The 26,275-nt window shown below is 38.0% G+C and overlaps 1 protein-coding gene across 1 annotated transcript in view; it reads right to left on the bottom strand.

Moving 5' to 3' along the window:
• Positions 1–26,275, bottom strand: part of EYS (EGF-like photoreceptor maintenance factor) — a 923,675-nt gene that overhangs the window by 120,128 nt on the left and 777,272 nt on the right. Inside the window, exons 40-41 of the mRNA XM_087776394.1 lie at positions 4,790–4,898; positions 591–811 (exon numbers count right to left, since the gene is read on the bottom strand). Of these exons, the coding sequence (XP_087632520.1) occupies positions 591–811; positions 4,790–4,898 (330 nt within the window). The remainder of the gene's footprint in view (positions 1–590; positions 812–4,789; positions 4,899–26,275) is intronic.

Below are 26,275 nucleotides of genomic sequence, written 5' to 3'. Positions count from 1 at the left end.
CATCATTCAACTGAACCATCATCCTCTGTGCTTTTAGCCTGTGTCTCTTTTGAACCCCATTTCCTCTTTCAGCATGATGCACTTTAACTTTCAAAGGTTCTTTGACAATACTTCTTCACACATGGTGAAAGTGCTGACTTAATTGCTACTGTTTTCATAGCATGATGCCCAGGAGCACACCATGAAGATGGGTGAGGGTACAAGGCCTAGTAAGATAAAGAGTTGTTAGACAGAAGAATGAGACCTTACGTGTTTCTGTCCAAATTATCTACACAAAGAGTCTGATTGAATCACTGAGCCTTGTAGGGGAACTGATCTAGTTGATCGCAAAGGAATTCTGGCAGCAACCTAATATGTATGCAGTGTGGGCAATGTAATTACATTTTATATCTCTTTTCATGTAAGCAAATAAGGTATAAAATCTCTCTGGTTAGGCATGAAGATGTCACATTTTCTATTTAATATTATCAGGACAAAAGACTGGTGATTACTTCATTACACAGAAAATTATAGTCATTTCTCATTAAGGATGAACCTACCAGCCACAGAGTGTAAATAGATGATAAAATCATTAAAAAGGTAACTCTTACCTGGTGCAGATCCCACCATTGTGACATGGATGATAATCACATATTGGAACATTGCAGTTCTCAACATTCCTCCCTCCAAGAGCCTCATCTATGATGAACAACTCTTTGTTGTTAACTTGAAAATCCCTAATGCATCCTTTATAGCCATGTATCTGCCCAGCACATCGATGAACCTCTTCATGAACAGGAACATTTCCAAGGAAGATTGATCCAAAGGTGATCTGCAGAAACAAGAAGAGAATCACCAGAAAAGAACGTGATTTGTGATGTTACTGTAAGCAACGAATGAATAGTAATTAGAGATAAAGGAAATAATAGCCATTACTTGAAGCTGGCCAAAAACTATGATACTTGCTGAAGAGATTCTTTTTTAAAATGTAGTTCTCTCTCTTTTTTTAAAAAAAAAAAATCATATAAAGAGAGCGGTTTAATGTGTTTGCATATCTTCAGATATGTCAGACAACACACATCCCATGAAACACAAACTAGAATTCCCAGCCATAACCGAAACGATCATGGTAAGGTTTTCTCATTGTTTCCCTCATTTCTATACTATGAGTATTATATGCATCGAATTATAGAACCATAGAATTGTTTAGGTTGGAAAAGACCTTCAAGATCATCAAGTCCAACCGTTAACCTAGCACTGCCAAGTCTGCCACTAAACCACGTCCCTAAGCACCACATCTACACATCTTTGAAATACCTCCAGGGATGGGGACTCAACCACTTCCCTGGGCAGCCTGTTCCAATGCTTGACAACCCTTCGGTGAAAAAGTTTTTTCTAATATCCAACCTAAACTTCCCCTGGTGCAACTTGACGCCATTTCCCCTAGTTGTATCTCTTGTTACGTGGGAGAAGAGACCGACCTCCACCTCGCTACAACCTCCTTTCAGGTAGTTGTAGAGAGAGATAAGGTCTCCCCTCAGCCTCCTCTTCTCCACACTAAACAACCTCAGCTCCCTCAGCTGCTCCTCATATGACTTCTTCTCTAGATCCTTCACCAGCTTCACTGCCCTTCTTTGGACATGCTCCAGCACCTCAATGGCCTTCCTGTAGTGAGGGGCCCAAAACTGAACACAGTATTCGAGGTGCGGCCTCATCAGTGCCAAGTACAGGGGGACAATCACTTCCCTGGTCCTGCTGGCCACACTATTTCTGACACAAGCCAGGATGCTATTGGCCTTCTTGGCCACCTGGGCACACCGCCAGCTCAAACTCTAGAGCCACAAATGCCTAGAACTTCCTTACAAAGGTGCCAAAGAAACACCCACAACTATTTCAAACTGGGACTGACCAAATCATATTAGTGCTCAGTATGGTATTTCCTGTGCTACCTGACCCAGGAGTCAAACCCTTGACCACCACATATAAAGGATCTGTGCCTCATTTAGCATTGTGAATTCCACTCCTCAAGCTGTCTGACTTTCTGGAGCTCTGACATGGGGTTTCACCATTCCTAAGTTCCTTTGCTAAATGCCTGTCACTAGGAATTGAAAAAATCCTAATTTTTTCCTAAGTGTATCACACTGTGATGCATTTATTTGTACGATACCATCAATCCAGAAAGTGGGTGAAACCTAACCAATTCAAGTCAAGTAGGAATAAACCAATGGAATAAAAAATATATCACAGCATGTGTAAAACAAAGAGATAATTTACGTGAAGAGATAATTTATATTGAAGGGGCCTTCACCATTATATTCAGGCTTCAACTATAAAGAACTAGGAACAGGAGAAAAACATGACATTGACTTATCTGAAATTCACACATCCATACGCTTTTTCTTTGCTCTTTCCTGTCTTGCTTTTATCAGTCCTGGAGCCCTGTGGCTGACAATTTCAAGTGAAATTTGGAGATACAATGAACATGAATACCTCCAGATATTCCTCTACATACAAGGTCTTTCATTTAGATGGGAAAGAAAAAAACCCCTCCTTCTTTTAAAGCATGGATAAAACTAAATCAGATTTTTCATGTGGAAGGAATTTAAAGACATCAGCTCAGCGCTTGTCAAATTCATTTCATATCACTTGACTTTATCCCCTTTCAAACAAAGCTATAAACCAGCATAGCTATGGACAAGATTTGTAAATAGTGTTTGCAGACAGACATTTTCTCTCTGCTTATGAACCCGTTACAAGAATTAAGCAAAACATTGGACTGGAATGTACAGTGTCTATGATTAAGAAAAGTGTTTTTAACACTCCTCTTGCAACACAATCTTTTTATTGGGCTTGTACAGAAACACCGGCCTTGGGGGCAGATCCAGTGTACCACAGAACAACTTCAGTAGGCTCTGCTTAGTTTCTTGCATCAATGGATTTTATCATAGTATGTTAGATGTTCAAACTCGTGCTAGTACACCTTAATACACATTTCTTTCTGTAAAGGTCCTGTTCTGAATTTAACTGACTTAACCAGAATATATTTTAAGGAAGCACACAGGAAGAATTCCTGTAAGTCTTGTTAAGAACATAGCAGGCTTAATAAGACATTATATTAACGTTATGTTAACTTCTGTAATACTCATGCCTAACTTCTGAAATACTAATTTGAAAATGTCCTTCTTCACTTGGCGCCTGAGTGGTAAGAAGGATTAGCTTGGCCAGTAACAGGAAGAAATTCATTAGTCCTCCTAGAGTCAAGAAATTTCCTTTTTTCTTTCTTTGCTTGTGTACTTTGTAAAGAAAACAGGGGCTCTGGGAGATTAGGAGCAGATCTGTAAAGTGTAATAGTCGTGAGGATAGTACATTCATACTACATACCATGCAAGGGGTTATTCTGGATTAAGTGTAATTTGGTGCCATGACATACCCATTAGTGGTTACAGCACATTAAATGCATTCACAGAGAGCATCTTCTGTACTGTTTTATCCTAAAAGAATTCAGCTGGCATGCTCCAGGATTGCTCTGCCACATGAACCAAAGTGTGGTAAGTGGGCATGACCAGAACATTCACTTCAAAAACCCACTCATGATACGAACTGAAATTTAACCGTGGACCCCCACAAAAAGAAACAGAGAAGAGTGGTGGACTTTCTTAGGAACCAAAGAAATTTCCTGATTAAGGACAGAAATATCCTGACGTACAGTCTTGGTGCATGGCATCAAAGGTGGCTACCTGTAAGTTTTTCTATGAGTAAGGTATTGCTGGCTTCTCTATATAATTAGGAACTGATGGGTAAGTCAGTCCTTTTCCCAGATTGTCTAAGAAGCAGCTGCCAATAGTGTTAGCTTAACATTCTGCCAGAGTTATGAACCTAAGACATAAAGGGAGAGAAGAAGGAACCTTCTGCAGCAGAACATCAGGTTGATTGTCTGGAAGCTATGAATGGACAACTCATTGGGCTAATAGCAATATGTAATACAAGTTAATTCATTATATAAAACTGAACAAACACCTAGATACTGACTCAGGGAAGAAACTGGGAAGAAATTCTGTTACTAACTGGCAGTGCACACTGTGATATGCACATCATGATTAGCATCTCTACAGCTAACTGTCCTGCCTTCCAGTGAACAAACTTATAAAGTAAGCTGTCAATCACAGTTAAAATTCTCAAGTCCAAAAACATTTAAAATGTATCATGCAGAAATAATCTTGTGATGAGAGAATGCATAACAAAGAGAGGCAATAACATGGAGACAAAGAATAACAGAAAAACTCAAGATCTGGGAAAGCTGGCCTACTGCCCATTTAGAATGAGTCTTCTGATACCAGTTTCAAAATGGAGACAGTCAGTTTTACAATACTATTCAGAAGTGAAGTCATAGCAACAATGCTGACACCAGGTTAAGTCATTGATGATTCATAACTGCCCTCCACTAGACAGTGTGGCTTGCAAATAAAAAGTAACGAGAATTACTGCTTAACAATATCTGAATTGTTTCTAATAACACCATGGCCTAGTTAAATGACATTTTTCCTCTTGCAGTATCAGTGTCCTTTTCATGGACTTTAGGCAGTTGAAACAGAAGTTTTAGAGTCAAGTAAACTGAAGAAGTTAATGGAAATACTATGGATGCTTGATGTGAAAAGAGAAATTAAGTACGTATAATGATGTCTGAGAAGGAATTACATTTCCTCCTTTAGAAAAAGTTAGAATGCCCATTCTCCTTTGAGAATAACTGAAGTGCATATGCTGATGAAATGTTCAAAGCATATAAGTATTTTTTGATGTTTTGAAGACTCACCTGAGATGCTTGATATGAGAGAGAAAGTCTGTGTTGTACAGGAGGATTTCCATCTGCAGCCATTTCAATCATACAGTAACCTTCAGGACTGCTCACAGGCAACATATAGCTGGAAGGAAACAGAAGATCTCATTACTGTTTGTGCTGTTGACAGCAGAGTATTCAAACCTCACACAGCAAAGGCAAGGTGAAAAAGATGCTTCTGTGTCCATAAAGGATGACAATCTTTTGACACTAATAATTCCAGTTTCATGGCTACCTGGACTACCCAAGAGACAAAAGATCCAAGTTTCTTCTACTAATGTCCTCTTCTATTTGCTTTCCTACTGTTCTTGACTCCAGTGTTTGAAATGTACACAGAGACAAAGAAGAAAGAGAACTTTACATGCTTAAGTGAGTATTGATAAATTGTAAGTGCTAACTGTGGCTGACATATGGTCTCCCTAGTACAGAGGATTGTTGGACAAGTAACATCAATGTTGAATGATGCTGAACTCCCCAGGTGGAAATTTCCTTTTCCTGCCCTACAGGGGAAACAGAAATAGAATAAGAAATGAAAGGCTGCATACCTCTGAGCAGAAAAATTACACTGTGATATAGTTATCGCTACTTGGGAAGTGTGCTGTTAATGTAAACTCTGTTACTGAGCTTCAGATATAAAGAAGAATATAAGGTTAAGGGAATTTCTAAAGTAAATACTAGTGAACATTCAATAAAACACTGAGAATTCTTCAGGTTCTTTCTATGATGAGATCTGATGAAATGATATTAGTATTATCAGCAATAAAAATTCAATCCAACAAGATGATTTTCAAATATACTGTTTTTGTATTTAGAAAGGAAATTTGCATAAACTTTATTGCAGCAATGGCAGAATAGGAGAATAGTGGTCGATAGATTCTTTAAAACTGAGCTCTGCCATTTTTGTAGAAGTGCTTCCCCATTCCACTTTGCCTTAGTTACAATTTTCACATGCTTTAAAAGAGAATGTGATGGGCCTCCTTTTGGGAAGCATGTTAAGGTTTACTGACTACATGCACTCTGCACATGAAACTGCTCAGTCAAATCCATATAATTAGGTTTCCAGAGTAAGGCTTTTAACAAGAATAACGTTACATTTTTGTGCAATATTTCACAAAAGTTACACAATAGCTTTTACAAAAGATTCTGAAAAAAAGTTATACATTTATATGGACTGCTAAATTTTCTATTTTTTTAGACAAACAAATGCTAAAGGACAATGACAGGAATCTCATAAACTATTTTGTGTTGGGATAGATGAATTTTTATGTTAGGCCATAGACATATGAAAGACTTAACATATTTTAAAGCCCATTATGTCCTGAACACTAGAAGTATATATTACTAATCTTAGAAATTACCTCAGCACTGCCGAGGACAAATTTACTCCTGGATGAAACACATCAAGACCTACCATGCTCTCAAATGCCTACCTTTTCATACACCATCACCTGGTTGATTGTGTGCAGCTGCCATGGTATGATTTATTCCATGTTATGCCTTGAGCTTTCCTTTTGTATTCCTGTGTCAACAATCTTACTATTTTATCCTCCTGTCTGTAGATCCAGTATAAAATTTAGAGTCTCAGTTTTCAGCTCTGAAGTTACCGGGAACATTGTGTTGACATAAATGGATATAGTATTAGGCCCCTAATGAATATTTATAACATTCACTGCAGTGCAGTGATTTCTGAGTGAGCAGTAAAAAAACAGTGCATCTACTAACACAAGTCTCATAGGCAGTATATCTATATCAGCAGGTGATGCACCTATATTAATAAACCCTACCTTTCCAATGGTCATATTACTTCTGGTTCCAGAGCTAATTCAATCAATACTAACTCATTGACTTTTCACTGTGCTCTGCTGCATGGGGTTGAAATGTGCTAAATTATTTCACCTTTGTAAGTATGTAACACTTTTCTTATTTTTGAACCAGGAACAGCAATGTTTTAAAATTTTTTTAAAAGACAGATATTGGAATGGCATCTTCTGTTATCACCTTTTGAAATGGGATCTAGACCCCTAGACTATTCAAATGAGTTTGAAAAATGTTCATTGTTCTTTCTTATTTTAGGTTAAAAAAATTATGTAGTTTTTAAGTATATTTTAAGTTAAGTTCCTTCTTATGTAGTCTAAAGTTAGCATAACATTTTGATTTTGAATGCAAGGAGCCAGAAGCAACGTCTGCTGTTCTGAAGATCAGCTAATTTTCACAATTTCATTATAAAATGTGAACTGAATAAACAGAAGTTCCTCCTTAATAAATAATGGGTATATTGACAGATGTCCTTTTTAGATACTTGGAATAAGGACAATTTTGGAGAAAGTACTTCCATCGACTGTGATTTCCAACCAATTCTTGATATGTAAAATATACTTTGAATTTTATTTATTATTCCTACTCACATTTCATCTGCTTGGAATTGTCCAGGTAAACCACAGTGTATGAAGGTAACTTTCTCAGGTAAAAGAACATCAGCTCATTTAGGATTCTCTTGGGGAAAACCAACTCATAAGCTGTCCTTGGTGCTTCCTACTCTGAGTGGATATTGTAGTATAGACCTGACATACTCATGGCAAAGCCTACCCTCTGCCCCACCTTGCTTCTGCTTTTCAGGAAGGCTTCTGAAGTCCACATCTGCTGCAGTTTCTAAATCAATTTAAGGTTTAACCCCTTATGGCACACATTATAATAGTCTAGCCCACAAAGAACAAAAGTTTAAGTGACGTGGCAAAGTTAATAAAGAAGAATGTTCATCTAATCGAAAAGAAAAGAACAATACGGTCTATGTCAGTTTGATCATCTTCAAGCAATTAGCCATCCAAGCCAAATTCAGCATTGTAAACTTTCATTGCAAATGTCTGGTATTCATACATTCTCACTGTTTTGTATACATAATTTCTCTTGTTTTGATTCTTTGCTGGGGGAAAAAAAGTGGAAAATTAAAAATGGGTGCAATTAAAATAAGCTTTAGAGATTATTTGATGCTGACATGGTCTTTACTGTGGTATCTTTATGTATATAAGCCCAAGTATCCTAAATTCATATAGATTATAGCACAGTCATCCCTATGCAGGCATACGTGGTGCTGCCTTCTACCTTTAAAGAAATGTGTCAGAAAAAAGAAAAAATAAATTCCAAGGAAAAAAAACAGTATCTATAAACAACAGCTATTATACAGTGATTTTGATCATTAGGTCTCAACTTCATAAAGGACATAACACTATTTTTTTTTTTTTAAGATTCAGCAATGAAATCTCAAAGAAAAGAACTGATTTGTTTGATGTCAGTCACTAAATTAGTGTCTGAGTTGCAAGAAAAAAACCACAGGCTATAAGCAGCAACCTATTGCCCTGTATTCTGGAGAGCACATTAGGAATGTTACCACTACTTTCTTCAGTATTTGCTCCTTTCTCTGCAAGGATTTCCAAGCAAATAATACTTGAAATTTCTCTCTGTCTTATGTCATAGAAAGGAAAAACTGTCATTTGAAATGTGAACAAAATGAATATTTTTCATGCTTACATTACCACAAAATTAGGACTGTTTGAATTTGCTAGATTACTCAAATACGCTTAGAATAGCTTTTAGAAAAGTGACAGAGCATGGAAAATTAGAGCCCAAAAGACAGTTTTCTGAGAAAATTATGAAAATAATGACAAATGGCAATTAAAACAGAAATGCTGTCTCTATCTTCACTATAGCATTTAAAACCACAAAGTGCTACAATATGGACATATGCAAGACATAAATGTACTTGTTTTTAAAAACGATGACGGAAAAAAGAACGCGCTTGAAATATTCTGCAGCAGAAATGACCTGAACTAAAATACCACTTCATGTAGCTTTATAACTTGATAATATATTTCTTATAATCCAAGATTAAATCTGTCTTAATCTTGCAACTGGATAAATGCAGTTGCATTCTTGCACACATCTCACAGAAGATTGAAATCCATTATCCACATTAGAAAAGATAAAATGGAACTGATGATTTATTCTCTTGACATTTTTTCTTTATTTTTCTAATTAACCTCATATTATGAGATACTGACCTCACATTAAGAACACCTGAGATGAAAGCAGCTAATCACTGACATCTTTAAATTTTGAAGTATTTTTAGTTCAGTTGTGCTTTTTCACTCGTTTAGATGCTGAAGGCATTTCAGTCCATCTGCCTCACATCTCAGTGGCATATTTCAGTTGCACTCAAAGCCAGCGTATTTTTCCCTCCAGAGACAGTGACAGGAGAGAATGCAGTATGATTCCTATTGCAGGATTATTTTGTCAGGCACCAAAACTGTGATTCATGCACATCACACTCATAATGATATAAAAAGGATTCACAGAGCAGTAGAGAATTGGGTGTATGGGGAGTAGGTATGGGAAACGGGTGTGTGGGGAGGACGTATGGGAATGTTATGCACAATAATCCAAATAGGTCTGGAGCCATGCGGAGCCCAACCTGGTCCTGTAGATGCTAAGGTACAGGCCTGATGTAGTTGAATATTTGTTTCCACAGATTTGAAAAAAGAAGAGGTTCAGCCTTCTTTTCTGTGCTTGGCTTAGAATAACATGATTTTTTCATAGCTTCTGTGGATTTTACATAAGCTCGTTAAGAACAAGAATTAACAAAGGATGTACTACAGGGGCTGTTTCTTTACAGAAGTCTCATGGACCTCAACAGATGCAAAACAGAAGTTATATACAGTGATTAATGCCATTACTTGCTACATCTTGAGTAATTATGTGCATAAACACTGAATTTCCAACGAAGTGCAATGTTTACCTAACATGCTCATAGCTATGACACAATTGTCGATATTAAGTATCGGATTAATTTAGGCCTAGAAATTATATTGAAAGAAACCCTCTCAAACTAGCTAAGATTGAGGCATTCCTAAATCAAATGTTACCTGGTATAATCTTGCTCAAGCAAATGTTTTAGCTTAAATTATCACAGCTACTTCTCCACGTGAGAAATGCAATCATGTTTTTTTTTCTTTCAAGCTAGTCACCAGGTGGCACTAAAGGAGCACAGTAGAAAGCATGAACACAAAATTCATACTAATGTCTCTGCTAATCATTGGAAAGACTGACTTAAGCCCTAATTGATAGCACGATTGCTTCAGCTTCCAGTTTATATCAAGGGAAACACAGTAAAGTATCTTAAACTGATTACATATTTGACAATATGGATGAGAATAGGTTCGGAGACTGGAACTTCCGGAGGACTTCTAACTGCATTCATGCATTATAATTACCTAATATAATCATGTAAAAATGGTGCATTCACGGTTGTGTAAACATACTTAAGAAAATTTAGTTTATAGCAATTATGTTTTCTATATAGTGCTGAAGGTGCAGCCGTATTTCTAACAGATTAAGGAGAGGTATAACAAAATTAGAATGTCAGATCAGATCATCAGGTATAAAAAAACCCCAAGCACTATAAAGATAACCGGCTTTTGTTCTTATCCGAGCTAAATTATCACGGTAAGATTTTTTCTGAACAAAGATCTCACACTGCTAGCAGACCAGGGTTTCTGGTCTTCTGAAAAATGATTATAAAGTAGTTATTCTACTGTCCATTTTCTAATGCCACAATTGGAGGATTACATTCAGAACTATTTGCTATTTTTCTCCATACAAGCTGACAAACACTAGCCCAACTTAACAGCACATCATAGGAAAAAAATTCCCACAAAAATCCTCTTTACTGAAAAAGTGTTCATATTAAAGACACAATCTTAAAACGACTCCTGCAAAACACTGAAACGGCGGCTTCATTTACACCCTTGATTAAGCAGAGCAGTTATCAAGGGAACATCTAACCAGCTGTCAAGCAATACAGGAGATTTTTCAAGAACAGTGATTTTACTTTTGACTGAGCTCATTCAATTCACAAGTGTGAAAATCTGTACTGTGTCTTACAGTTTTAATAATCACTTCGTACTTCTTTCCAAAATTCTTGGACCTACTATTTTTTTTTCCTTAAAAAATATATTTTAAAAATTTCATTATTAAAAACACACCTTCTCTTCCCAAAATTAACTTCAACATATTGCTTCCATGGAAATGTTCACATGTCTCTTTACCCTCTCCTATTCCAACAAGGTCAAATTTTGGAATTTCTTACCACTTTCAATTACAACACTAAGAAATGATAATTATAAAAATGAATGCCTCATTTTATGTCTGACATTTTATCTGAAATCAATGAAACATCTGTTGTAACCTCCAGCCATTCAACACCAAATTTCAGGTTTTCTAGTTGCTATGAGCTGACCAACTGTAAAAGCGTACTCGTAGGGGAGAGGGGGAGAGAGAACGAGAGGCAAGGGAAGGGGGTAGTCAAAAGCACAGAAGATGAAAAATCCCAAATGACTTTGACCCCTAATAGTGTCTTGCAGTAATCCCTTGATGTCCTTTTCTTTTAAAAAAAAAAAAAAGAAGGTGTGTGTGAACTTTTGGATGATAAGCTCCCAGCTGACCTTGAACTTGTTTGAGACTTGCAGCTCCAGCTGGATGCGTATAAATCTATGGGGCCCAATGGGATTCATCCCCGGGTACTGACAGACCTGGCCAATGTTGTCGTGGGACCTCTCCCTATTATTTTTCAATGGTCTTGGGAGTCCGGAGAGGTCCCAGTTGACTGGAAGCTGGCAAATGTTTTCCCAATTTTCAAAAAGGGAAAAAGAAGGAAAACCCTGGTAATTACAGGCCTGTTAGTCTCACTTAAGTGCCTGGTAAAATTCTGGAGATGATTATTTTGGGAGTTATTGAAAAACATTTGAGAGACAATGCAGTCATTAGTCACAGCCAGCACGGGTTCATGAGGGGAAAGTCCTGCTTAACCAACTTGATTTCCTTTTATGACAAGGTCACCCATTTAGTTGACAAAGGGAAGCCAGTAGATGTGGTGGGTTTGGATTTTAGCAAAGCTTTTAATACTGTCTCTCACAGTATCCTTCTGCATAAAATGTCCAGCACACAGCTAGACAAGTCCATAATACATTGGGTGAGCAGTTGGCTGATGGGTCAGGCTCAAAGGGTTATAGTAAATGGGGCTACAGCAGGCTGGCAGCCAGTCACCAGAGGGTTTCCCCAGGGCTCAATTTTAGGGCCAGTGCTCTTCAATGTTTTTAGAAATGATCTGGACGCAGGAATTGAATGTACAGTAGTATGTTTGCTGATGATACTAAACTAGGAGGAGGTGTGGACTCCTTTGAGGGTAGAGAGGCCTTACAGAGGAATCTGGATAGAGAGCTGGGCAATCACCAACCGTATGAAATTTAACAAGAGCAAATGCCAGAAACTCTACCTGGGATGGGGCAATCCTGGTTATACGTAAATACTGGGGGATGAGAGGCTGGAGAGCAGTCCCGAAGAAAAAGATCTGGGGGTTTGGGTTGATGGCAAGTTGAATATGAGTCAACAGTGTGTCCTGGCAACCAAAAGGTCCAACTGTGTCCCGGGGTGCATCAAGCACAGTATAGCTAGCCCGTCAAGGGGGGTGATTGTCCCACTCTACACCGCACTGGTGTGGCCCCACCTAGAGTACTGTGTGCATTTTGGGGCACCTCAGTATAAGAAGGACATGGAACTATTAGAGTGTGTCCAGAGGAGGGTGACCAAGATGGTGAAAGATCTTGAGGGCAAGACTTACGAGGAGTGGCTGAGGTCACTTGGTTTGTTCAGCTTGGAGAAGAGAAGGCTGAGAGGTGACCTCATCACAGTCTACAACTTCCTCAAGGATGGCAGCAGAGGGGGAGGTGCTGATCTCCTCTCTCTGGTGACCAGCGATAGGACATGAGGAAATGGAATGAAGCTGTGTCAGGGGAAGTTCAGATTAGACATTAGGAAAAGGTTCTTCACTGACAGGGTGGTCGGTCACTGGAACAGGCTCCCCAAGGAAGTGGTCACGGCACCAAGCCTGTCAGAGTTCAAGGAGCGTCTGGACAACTTTCTTAGTCATATGGTTTAGTTTTAGGTAGTCCTGAGAGGAGCAGGGAGTTGGACTAGATGATCCTTATGGGTCTCTTCCAACTTGAGATATTCTATGATTCTACAGTTCTGTGACTAGTTATCAGAGGTCTGGGTTTGGAGGAGAGAAGAAACCATAGCTATTAAAGTCTATTCTGATGGGGCAGAAAATCTGACAGTTTTGCTGATGGTTTATTTTCAGTGTTTTCTTAATTGGGCCTTAGAGTGCCTGGTATTTGTGCAAGATTCAAGAGTTGTTCCTCACTATGTGAAGAAAAACAGTTAACAGTCTTTGGCAGCGTTACACTGAATATTACATTCCCCGTTATTGCCGACGCCTTCCTCATATCCACACATAGAAGGCTGCTCCTCCTAATGATGCTAAAAAATAGATTCTGCTATTTGTACTTAATACCTCCCTTATTTCTTGATCAGTTTTACTAGAATATGTAGGAAAAGAAGAACTTAGAAAAATACACAAAGGTGAACAAATTTGAGAGAGTGAGCCCTTAGACAGCCAATTAGTACACATAAGAGTGGACATAGTAATGCACATGAATATTTTTGCGCGTCTAGCCTGCCTTATGCGTATAAGCAGTTGCTCTGATATATTTGTACCCAATAATAAGGGTACTATAGCTAGATACAAATGACAGTGCTCGCCTTACATAGCGTGGTGTGTTTGTATGGCATAGTGGGTCCTGCAGTACCACACTGATTCTTCTGGATTCAAAAGGTCATTAGAGGTCCTGTTACTGGCTACTGCAGAAAAGGAAAAATATTTCAAACTGAACTGGAGTTTTTTTCTACTATTATACATAGCGCTCTGTATTCAGCTCATTTTGTTCCTAAGTGCTCCATATTGCACTGTTGCAAAATACTAGTTATTGTTTTCAATGAAAAGAGTTGCAAAAAGGACCACTTAAAAAAACCTGAAAACTGAGATTTTAAAGCATCAATCCAGTTACATTATACTTTGACTTTGAAAATCTTCCAAACACTCCATTTTCTCTTTCTTCATTGTGGTTGCAACCAATGAAACAAAAAAAAGGAACTCTCTAGCTGTTGTTTGAACACACATACACAGTTTTATGGAAACACCAGTCTTAGGCACCACTTTCAACATCAATTTCCTTTTAAATTAAATGTTTCTTATTTGCATTTGATTATAGATTTATTGACAAGGTTGTTTTATCCACAGAACACACTTGATTTTCTGCCAGACTTTTGGATTTATCTGTAGGAAATAACAAACGTTTCAGTCAACACTTCAAAATGTATGAGGAAGTTTGAACTGAACTGTATGTATGATACTTACACTAGAACCCCTATGTAATACACAGAGTGATTTGCACAGTAATATCATAATTTTTGTACTAAATGCCTCCTTTTCTCCCATTTTTCCACACAGGTCTTTTAAAAAAATCTTTAAATTTACATGTCTGAATGAGAAAAGCAGTAAGAAACAGAAAAACCTTATAGCTCTTCCCATGTGATTTTGCATACTCCAGGAAGTCAAAATTTTCTTAACAAAAATCCTACCATATTAATAAAACCAGTGTTATGTTACCATTTCAAATCTTTCTTACAGACATTTTATGCACTTTCCTATAAAGATAATACAGAGTTTGACATTTAAAAGGTACTATTTGCCTTTTGTTTCTTAGTAGACTTTCAACTAGCATAATTTGCCGTACATTTGGAGGATGCCATTTGTCAAAATTCTGACTTTGAAACTGCCATCACAATATTTGCTGGGCCTTCTGAGAGCAGGCCAAACTCTAACAAAGTGTAACGCATGTCAATGGACTCGCATTAACACAAGAGAGAAAAATTTGGCCAGCTCTTCCTCAGTTCTGATTAATTCAGGAAGAATAATAGCACCCTTACATGGCTCTCACATTAAAGTTGCTGAGCCTTCTCCAGTCATACATATATCAAGCTATAAGAAATGAAGTATCCATAAGAGAACAATACTTCTTCGTTTTCCATTATTAAAATGTTGTGAGAATATATTTTAAATACTATCAAAGTGAACCGGCTAAATTTCAAACCTGTTCACCACATGTGTGCTTCCATTCCACCCAGTTTTAATATGAAAAGATTAGTCAGTCTAACACTGACTTTTTGCCATTATTTTGTTGCATGGAACCTTTTTTTTATGGTGAAAGGTATTTAAAAAATAAAAATGTTTATTTATTCTACTCTTCCATTCCCATGACATTTTCTTTGATTAAAGACAAATTAATATAATGAAGATTCACCAGAAATTGGCTTGCTGCAAATCATCAGCTTTCTTCCAGTTAGCTTCTAAGGGGTAATTTGCTAGGCTTCTTGTCATGTCCTTTCACATAATCTAGTAATAATTAATCTATTATTAACATAATGAACACAATGCTTAATATGGCATAATAATTATAAGCAAAACATACTTCACAGTGGATTTTGAAAGCTCCTAGGACTTGGAAACAGTTATATAGCTCGTAACAGTTCCACAGTAAAGATCCTTAAGAGTAGATGACAAGTTGAAAATAAGTCAACAATGTCATCCTGTTACAGAAAAGGTAAGCACAATAACAGGATGTATGGATAGGTATAGAGATAGTGGACATGTAAAGCATTTTACTGCTTTCTTCCAAGGTAAGGACAATGAATGACGTCATATTTCTTAACGACCCACTTTATTAATCAGCAGGAGTTTTGCTTAATCCATTTTCACTAATCTCTGGTTTTCTGTTCCCATACTATCATCAACATGCTTGGTATCTGCATTCCCTCATTTCTATGGTTGCTGCTACATAAGGCCTGCTAATAGCCTTCAAATGGGGCATCGCATTGAAGAATAAGTGGGCCAAGAGAATCAAGACTAGAAAAGTGCTTCAAGAACCACTGGAGATCTGTAAAAGTGAGCTGCAAGATAAGTTTAAATCCAGGTTTCATCAAATCCAAGATATATACTTCAGTTGTTAGCATTCTTGCAGTGGATATCTGATGTTGACAATACCATCCATCACTTAGCCAAAATTGAAAGAGATGAAGAAGACAAGGCAAATCAGATGCATAATATAATCTGCAAGCACGTAGAAGGCTGCTACAAACAAGAAATAAGTAAACTTTCCTTTGTCTCTGTGTCAGACATTATAAAAAATCTCTCTAATAGTATGGATAACGAGGTAAATTGCACACGTTTGTACAGGCTCACCCACTGAAGGTTTTTAAGGACTGGTTATACAAACATCTGTCAGAAATGGCATAAACATTTAATTTACAGGTATGATGAATATGGCATAAGTGTGCCCTACTAAGGCAGTGGTGTAGACTAGGTGATCACCTAAGATGTCTTGCAGCCCTACAATTCTATAATTCTAACATTTCTATCAAAAGAATTACATACGATTCAGTGAAGTAATGTTAACACTGAAAAATCTGTCTCAGATTTCGTAAGAAGTGATCTTTCAGATAATTGAGCCCATCTGCAAAGTAAAGAAAGAATGGAACAGGTCTCATAATAGACAAACAAAACGACTATAATAGAAGTGACTGCAACAATCAGTGTCTCTGAATTTATATAAGACTAGATTCTATTATACACAAATCTAATGTTACCTACTTATGAAAAAACATCTTTCTAGAGAGCGCTGAATAAAAGGGAAGAAAGGGAAATGCTTTTGTTCACCTTCAAACTGTATCTTTTCTCTTTTGCTGTGGAGATACTAGTAGAATTGGATAGCATGAGACAAATACACTTTATCTTGCCTAATGTTGTCTACCTTGCACAGAAGATGCAATTTCTTTACTTAATGTGTTTTTCACACATTATATAGAATCTAAACTCCCCCCAGAAGTTCCTGTTTGTGTATAAGCACATTACTAACTGAAAATGGTAATATCTACTTTAAGTGAAACAGATACTGTTTATGCTAGGTTCTACTTAGCTTGCTTTATGCCTCGCTTACTCCAGCTCTGCCAGTCCAACAGTCAAGTATATGATCCTTTAGTAGATTGGTTAATAGGACTCTCTCTGTTGCATGTATCACTGAGAATACTACAGGCAGCATGCACCCAAGGATCATTTACTTCAATCGAATGCTTTTCTTCAACACATATATTTTATGAATCATGACTTTAAAGATATCTGTTCTCAGACTGGCTCCTAACAGGAAGGTGTAAATTCTGTTCTTAATCATATCTCTGCAATTCTACTGGCTTCACAGGGACTGCACTAGTGTAAACACAGTACATCAGTGCACTGTGACAACAGACATACACTGTGACATCTCCGTTTCACACATGCAAAAATGGGAATAGCACAAGGATACTGGAAGAATTAGCATTAACAGCTCTGCAGAGTTTTGAAGCTACAACAAAATTTAATAGTTGTTATCATCATCATTATGGTAGTTATTGTTATCATTATTCATGATCATGACAGTATTGGAAGGATATATTATTACAAAATTGATCCTGACAGTAGGCACCAACTCCTACGAAAACCTTATGTTCTAATCTGAGTTTTGGGACAACCTGTTCTTAGAAGGACGGAGAATATGTACTGCACTTGTGCTTATGTACTGCCTGTTCTTTGTTGGATCATAATAGGCTTCTCTGTGTATTTTTGTGGGCTTTTTTCTGTTAGATGAATTCATGGAACCACCAGTTTTTACTGCTGATAAAACCCTGTGGTTTTAAACCCAGTAATCCACCTTTAAGTCTGAATACTGTTGGTTTCTCCTGTTTCTGACAGCATTGCCTCAGGTTCACGTACCAACTGGGTATTTGCTGCACCTGAACAAGGCTGTTTTAATGTTCATTATGGCTACCTTTGACTTTTCTTTGAGCCTACATTATACCAAAGAGAAAGACTTCTACTCTTTGGAGCTCCAGAGATGAACATTCCTCAGGGAAAGTGCTTGCAGTCTTTTGCACAGCTCGTTCTTACCCTCTAATCTGGCTTATCTCATTCACTGATTTTTAATATAGATGTAATTGCATTCAAGCAATTTTATTAAAAATCATGTAATGACAGAAAGGAAAGTTTGCTTCCTCCTTCGATTAAAAGCCTCCAGTTAAAGCCTATGAAACACCTAATATAAAGTGTGGAAGACATATAGAAAAAATGAGGGAAATTCAACTATAATCTTCACTGAATGAATATTCTGATGTAAAAAGAGTGAAACCTTTTATATGAAGAGTCATTACATAATAGGTTTTGACTTGTTCTTCCCTTAAGTGCAGATGAAACCATTTCAGCAAACAAAATGGGAAACGAGCTCCCTAACACTGATCTATTATCTCAAAAGTCAGATACTTTTGTCTAGGGGAACTAAATTACGTGATTTTGTTAATTTAGAAAAAGCCAGAATAGTAATCAAATGCAACAGTGCACTATTATATTGAAGAAGAGTGAGTTGGGAGACTTCTGCTAAACATTGAATAAACTGAAGCCTAAATTTGATTGCATGGAGCAGTTGAACACTAACGTTACAAGGAGAATACTCCACAAAAGTACAAGACTTTACCAAGTCAGAGATCTTTTATTCTTGAGAGAAACATGACTATCTGTCCACTATCAGCCATACCATTCTCTTTAAGTATAAAATCACTTGTAGTTACAGTGATTTTGAACACACTGAAAAAAAACAGTGTTGGATCATGTTTTCTTCTAGAAAAGGTTAGTATCAGTAGAAGCAAAGTATAACTCTATATAAGCAACATTCAGTATTATCTCCCAGTGAGCAAATTAACATTGCTGTAAGTCTGGCAAAATATGAAACAGGGCATTGGGTAAAACCTCAAATTTCAAAAAATATTTGGATATCGTCTACATTGTTGCACTGCAGATCTACCTACCAGCTAACTCAATCTCATGCATACAAAATACTGGTGAAAATAAATAAGAAACCAGTGTATGTATGTACAGAAGCAATGATCTCATGTGAAATGGCTATGAGATACAACGTTTGAAGAAAATACATTCATACATACATTTTTGACAACAACCGATGTTTATCTACAACACGGTTATAATAACAATTTGCCTACAGTGGTAAGAGTTTTTCTGTGTATACATAAATTGTGCTTGTTAGAATGGTTAAAACAGAACAAAGAAAAGAATAAAGGAAAAGAATAACATATACAAAATATCATATTTTGAGGGAGGGGGGGAATTCCACTCAAGACAATAATGAAAAAGGTAAATTCAAACAAATGTTGAGGGTTGAATCATCCTAACACCTTACCAACAAAACGCCTCAAAAAAGAGCTGGAAATATGCTCGCAGAGATACATAGTAGGTGATGTCCTACCAATTATGTCTCCTCTCCCCTGAGGAGGGCTATCACTCCCAGCAGCATAGCAACTCTTCTGGAGTTAGCAGGAGCTTAGTATTGCACTAGAATATAGAGTGAATGATTATGTTGAGCTGTCTTCACACATAGTCTTCCATTTAGTGTCTCACATAAATCTGATCCTATGAATGAAAATTAGGAAGCCACCTGACACATGCATAAAGCTGCATCAATGCAATGTTGTACAGATAAAAATGCAATACTGCAATGATCCCCAACTGAGAATCTTCTATGTTCTTACCTGTTATAGGCAGAAGAAATACAACAATGTGTAACATATTGCTTCTACCAGGCAGTACTAATTAATTTTCCTTTGCATACTCTGATGGTCTAAAATGAACTGCTACTTCCCCTCTACATGGGAAAACTAAGAGAAAAATAGATTAAGCAGTGTGGTTAGTGAGAAAAAGACTCTTTCACTTGAATGGCAAAGAAGGAACAATTTATATACTCATACTGGAAATTCTGGGGAGACTCTAAAGAATAAAATCCTTCCATTGCCAACTAGTGCAAACCCTGAGGTTGAGGCTGGCATCTTTGCTAATACTCATGACCAAGAGACATCCTGCTGGTATTTCAGTTTTACGCATTTAAGTTACAGTTTAAAAAAAAAAATATATATATATTGGTTTCAGAGTCTTTAAGGCTCACGTCTTCTAATCCTTTGTAACCTTAAGTCTTTGGACCTCAGAGCTACTCTCACACTGCCCTAATTGAGACTTAGGCAAACTTTATGTACCTGCTTCTCATAGTGATATTCAGACAGCCTGTTCTTGGGCTCTGCTGATGACATTCAAGTCATCTGCTTCTTCATATTCTCAAAAGCATCCTAGTCAGAAAAAAGGAAAAGGCAGACACCTAATCTGTGTTATAACTCAGGAACAATGGCTGAAGCACCTATATCCCCTACTCAGCTCTTCTATAAAGGTCTAAGAACGCCCAATTCAGTTGAATTACACTAAGATCAACTGAAATGCAGCAAGAGGGTGTAAGTCAGGGACAGCCTCTTAAAATAGGATATTGAGTTCTACACTGTACTGCTTCATTTGGCAAATTATTATTTTAGTCTCATTGAAGGTGCAAACATATGTTATTGCTAAAGAATAGTTTTCTATGTACGACAAGAATTATCATTATCATTTTATTTGTGGTAAGCATTACTTCTTATGCTGTCATAAACAAAGGGACGGGACAAGCAGACCTGCAGAGCATACTGCAGAAGGGTAATACACCCTTTGTAGCCCAGATGAAACTGGGAATGAATAATTGATCATTCTTAGTAAGCTGTAATGCCAGTTAAGAGAGTCATCTCTGGGCCTCCAACCCTCACCAACATTTTGTCTCTGATTTTGACACCATCAGTAAGAAAGAAGGTAAGTATTTGCTATCATAATCCCTTCAGGCCCTCTTCAACACATGTAAAGAATAACTCTGATTTGGGATAAATGAGAGGTAGCAGTACTACTAAAAGTGCTGGGTACACTACAAATCTACTTTCACAAAGCGTAAGCAACTCACCTGAAGTCAATAATACAATAATACAATGCTAAAGGACATGCTCACTTACCAGACTTAAGATTTATTGATTTGTGAAGTCTAACTGCCAGGCAATGCAATCAGCTAATTGCATTTTTGAAAAACTGTTTCTTGACTGATACTTATTTCTTTGAACACACAAAGGAGCAGATCTGTGCTTTCAGAATACATATATAAATACAGAATTGCACAGAACCTGAAGTTTACTGTTGTCATCCAAACTGATTAAAGTAGTCCACTCGCCTTTATCTGGACCAGAGTCATGAGCTATTTTGTTGCAGTCTCCTTATGATAACACATATACTGTGGTTTTGCCTAATATCAAGAAGTATGAGCTTTAGAACTGCTATGTCAAACAAATTAAGATTCTCTTAATATTTTCATATGTACTTTGTAATTGAAGCTGTCTAAATCACAGCATCTGATATGAACAGCTAAGAACATTTTGCTAAGCTATAACCAACTATTTAAAAAAAAAAGAAAAAAGACACTGCTTTATGGTGATACGTTTATACACATTTTGGCTGCAATTTTCTTTAAAACTACTCTTAAACATACATGAAAGTACAGGATCATAATGCTTATTCCCTTTTTGAATATAAAAAGTAAAATATAGATTATAATGCCATTTGGATGTGCTTCAAGAGAGACTACTTAAATAGCCTGATGTACATTTTATAATGTATTACAAATGTCTCACCTATTTTTTTCAGTCACTTTGATTAGTGATGTATATTTGAGCTGAAGTGTATTATTTGGAAAATAAATACTGCACAAGATTCATGAATATTAACTGCAAAATAAGAAAAATAAGGTAAATATAATACATTTAGCTTGTATGAGTAAATGTGTGTTCATAGGCCACCCTTTATTAAGTTTTCTGTTTTTTAAACAAGATGGATTACTTTAATCAGATTTTAGAAATAGAAGGTATGAGGTGTTCATGGAAAAGGGCAATCTTGTATGATGTGAAATGTGCTACATTTCTTCACGGGTAGGCAAATTCTTATGTAGGACAGTAGCCTTTTAACAAGATTATATTTTATGAATGTAAGTCATGAAGGAAATTATGGAAGTATAAACAACACCACAATGACTGTTGCTGTGCATGTACAACTTCGTTTTCCTTACAGATGAGGTGCTTTATTTCTTCATTTTGATGTCCACTTTTTCACTTAAATATTATGGATGCAATACACATATATTGAATTTGGAAATATTAGAAAATATTTCACTACAAGAAAAAAACTGAGATTAACTATTTCATTTCAAATGCATGCTCAGTGCTATTAACCATGTAGATACTTTAGGTAAAAATTCAAGCACTGAACAAAGTTTCAATTTATCAGAATAAACATTTTTAACTGACAAAAATTCAGTTCAGATTAAGCTGTGTCTGATTTGCAACAGTGTAGATTATATGCACAAATTAAATCAGAGTCAATTTAACTATCCCATTAAATAATGTGAGATCATAAAGTTCCCACCTGAAAGAGTGAATTCATTCAGATTTGTTCCCACAGCAGGAATAAATCTCATTTGGTTTGATCTTACCCATAAATTGATCTATTTAGTAGTAGATCACACTTTCAGTGAAAAACTAAGAACATAAAAATGTTTGGACTGCCCTCTTTTTGGTAAAAAACGTATTATGCAGTTTTGGGGAACTAAGAACAAATGACTGAGTTCATAAACATACAAAATACCACATTTGTCATAACAAGGCATATCACAAACTTTACCTTTATGTACTGAAACATAAGAAGTGTTTGAAAGCCTGAGTCCTCCAGTGTCTGTATAGGAGAACAGCTCATAATAGACAAATATCACAGGGAGAAAAATATACACATAGAAGACAGGTCCAGTAACTGCTGAAATCGTTGGTTTGAGATGGTTTAACAGTTAATTACAGAATAACCAAAGCTAATACTAAATCTTTTTATTCAGGTGACACTCAGCATCATCAGTCAGCATTCAGTTCATCAAACTAAACAGGATTATTCATAGGAGCTGGATTTTTTTTGGATCTCACTCTGTGAGAGGGTCTGAATGGTCCTCCCTGGTCACCACAAACTTGTCAGAGACAAATGCTATGCAGGAGTGTTCACGGCTATTAGTTATAATGAAGTGGGTCACTAAGAATGATTGGTGGGGAGAAGTAAACCATGTCTGCCTGGAAATTAGCTATAGCAGTGACACAAAAGTAACGTGAAGAAGTAAATAACTTTGCCTGGAGACTGGTACAGAAAGTAACATGAGGAAGGAACCAGCAACAGGACATGAAAAGGGTGACTGGAGGAAATCACTGAAATTAATACTTGACTGAGTGCCCACATAATGCTCAGACCAGGAGACTGCTTATGTAAACCCACCATGGTACTACGCAAACTTTGGTGGGAAAAAAGATGGTCTGAAGACCCTAGAGGAGCCACCATCAGTAGGTCCAACTTGTACTGCCTCATAGGAGGAAGTATTGCAACCTTGATCTCATTGCTGGACTTAGAACAAGGTAGACCAAGTGTTATATTCTGAACTTGACCGGTCAGGATACAGTGTGGGCCAGCTGCTCCCTCAAGGCTGGGGTGTTAGGAGCCACAGGGGCTCCTTGGGGTGGCAGGGCAGGGTCTGGCAGCCAAGGCCTGTCCCATCACCCCAGCCAGGAGCAGGGCAGCTCTAGAAATTGTGAACACAGTTGTTTTCTTGTAAGAAAATCCAATAATAGCGCGAATGATCACAATGGGGTAACCTTTTCACAGATATGATCTGCACAGAGTGCTGCGGTCTGATCAGAGACCCAATTTGATGGTGCACAACCTGGGGTTACCAGCATCTGAAGGGGTGTAAGATGCCTGTACTATCCTCTTCTTCTTTATAGTGTTAGCCCTAATAAATAGCATTTTAAATGATACTTTACAGACTCTGAGTGCCTTTCTTACTGGGATCATATCAAAACAGAACCTCCTGGTGCAGAACACAGGCCCATGCTGAGTCTAGGCTGAGAGGTCAGCCTATGGGTGGGGATTGAGGTTGGGACCTGAACTGGTGGGGTACACGGCCAAGAACAGGCACAGCTGGTGGGTGGCTGGGCAATAGCTCAGGCCAGGCACAACAGTGGAGCCTCAGCTGAAAGCAACTCCTAGTGGACTGGGATTAGCCCTGGCTGTGTTCATGTCACAGCACTGTCTGGGAGCTCTTCCCCACGGTCCCCAGTGGGAAGGGTGTCCTCCATCGTGGGGGCTCTGAGCCGGCCCTGATGGCCAGACCCCTGGAGGGCAGATGCGTTCGGGGCCCTGCCGGTATGATGATTAGCATGATGCACGGCCTCCCTGCTGCAGCTGTGGCATGGGCTGCAGACAGCACGCAACTGTAACAGGTCACACCTGAGTGAGATGTGTATGTGCTGCGTTGTTACTAGGAACTGCTGTCGCTTGAGTAGTGCTTTGTTTCGTATTCTTGCCTTTCTAATTTTAATTATTATTGATTTCTTAATCTTAGTTAATAAAGTAAGCATTGAATTAAGTGAGGTATCATCCCTTTTCCTGGAATAACCACAGCCATACTAATCGATCAGGCACACCAAGAAGAAATCTGGTGTGCAGTGCACGGGCAGAAGACACTAAAGTTAGGGGAAGCCACAAAATGATCCTCATGTTTAAGCACCATAGCTGCATTTTCACAAACTGGTAGAGAATGCAGGCAGCATGAGGCTGTCCTTGTAACACTAAACATATGAGTGTGAAAACACAGTGACATATAGAGCAATCAGGCAGTCCATGTAAAGGAAAAGTCTGTTTTGTAAATGCATATTAAAACTTGCAGAGTGGACTGAAGACTTACCAGCTAACTCATCTTTGCAACAGCCCTATGAATAAGTTCATTATTAATCCTTCCACTTATAAAAGAAGTGAAATGATTTGCCCTGTGTCAAACTGTAAACCAACAGCAGACAAGATTAGGCTAGGTGATGTAAGAGATCCACCTGCACATAACCCATGGTTCCATGGACACGGATCATAGAACAGACTGAATTCCTCAGAGCCCAAGTCTGATAGAAAAGTAAAAGGAAAAGATCCATTTCAATAAAAACATGTACAGACTACTGAAGAGCTTTGAAATATGCAGTATGCAAAACATCTAACCCCGTGTGTAAGCAAGCTTTGGAAAATGTAGGTTTAGAAAAACAAACACAAAAACCATTTTGACACGTACTCTCCAGGATGAACACTGTAAGTCAGGCATTTATGTTTTATTCTGAGACCCAAAGGCTGACAGGACCTCTTTTCTGCCTCACAATCACATAATCACAGAATTGAGGTTGGAAGGGACCTCTGGACATGGTCTTGTCCAACTCCCCTGCTGACAGGAAGGTCAGCAATGGAAGGTTGCTCAAGATGGTGCCTCAGAAGGGTCCTTCAGAATGTAACCACATGTGCTCCAGATGCTCCTACCCTGAGCACCTCATTGTTTAATTTCTTCCTAGGGTCTCCTATGCCTTACAGATAGACAGTAAGGTGCCCAAACCCCTTCCTCATTCCCTTAATGAGCGTGACCTGTTAAGTATGCATAATTAACACTCACATGTTAAAGCAAGCATACTGCTGTGTTGGTTTTGGCTGGAATAGAGTTAATTTTCTTATTAGCAGCTGGTATGGAGCTATGGTTTGGATTTGTGCTGAAAACAGTGTTGATAACACAGAGATATTTTCATTATTGCTGAGCAGTGCTTACAGAGTCAAGGCCTTTTCTGCTTCTGACACCACCCCACCAGCGAGTAGGCTGGGGGTGCACAAGAAGCGGGGAGGGGACGCAGCTGGGACAGCTGACCCCAACTGACCAAAGCGATATCCCATACCATATGACATCATGCTCAGCATATAAAGCTGGGGGAAGAAGAAGGAAGGTGGGACATTCAGAGTGATGGCATTTGTCTTCCCAAGTAACGGTTACGCGAGATGGAGCCCTGCTTTCCTGGAGATGGATGAACACCTGCCTGCCGATGGGAAGCAGTGAATGAATTCCTTGTTTTGATTTGCTTGTGTTCGCGGCTTTTGCTTTACTTATTAAACTGTCTTTATCTGAACCCACGAGTTTTCTCACTTTTACCCTTCCATTTCTCTCCCCCATCTCCCACTGGGGGGGAGTGAGCGAGTGGCTGTGTGGTGCTTAGTTGCCAGCTGGGGTTAAACCACAACAACAACGTAGTGAAAAAAGGCAGGTGTTCAGAAGCCCATTTTCTATAAAAAAAGTCTTGTGGTTAGGGAATTTGGTTAGTAGGAGACCCTCTGACTAGTCGTCTTCAACTGTAAAGCGTCACACTCCAAGAGAACAACCTAGTCACCCAGGTGGAAGCTAGAATGGGCTGAGATGGAGTAGGACCACTTTCCAGCCTTCTCAGTGAAGGCAGGCCACTACACAGAAACGAATGTATCATTTGTTGGGTCACAGGAAGAAACACAAGAATGAACTTGAGCTTGTACCACTGTGAAGGGGACTCACCTCGCCCAAGAACTTCTTAAATCCTTTGAAGTCATTAAGGTCACTGAATAATATACACTAGCCTGAAGTCAAGCTGCTTCTAATGTCTCTCTCATTT

Source organism: Nipponia nippon, unplaced genomic scaffold, assembly GCF_047370975.1.
Source record: "Nipponia nippon isolate SJK-2023a ecotype South Korea unplaced genomic scaffold, ASM4737097v1 scaffold_4, whole genome shotgun sequence".
Taxonomy (NCBI): domain Eukaryota; kingdom Metazoa; phylum Chordata; class Aves; order Pelecaniformes; family Threskiornithidae; genus Nipponia; species Nipponia nippon.
This window is presented reverse-complemented; position numbering and strand designations above follow the sequence as displayed.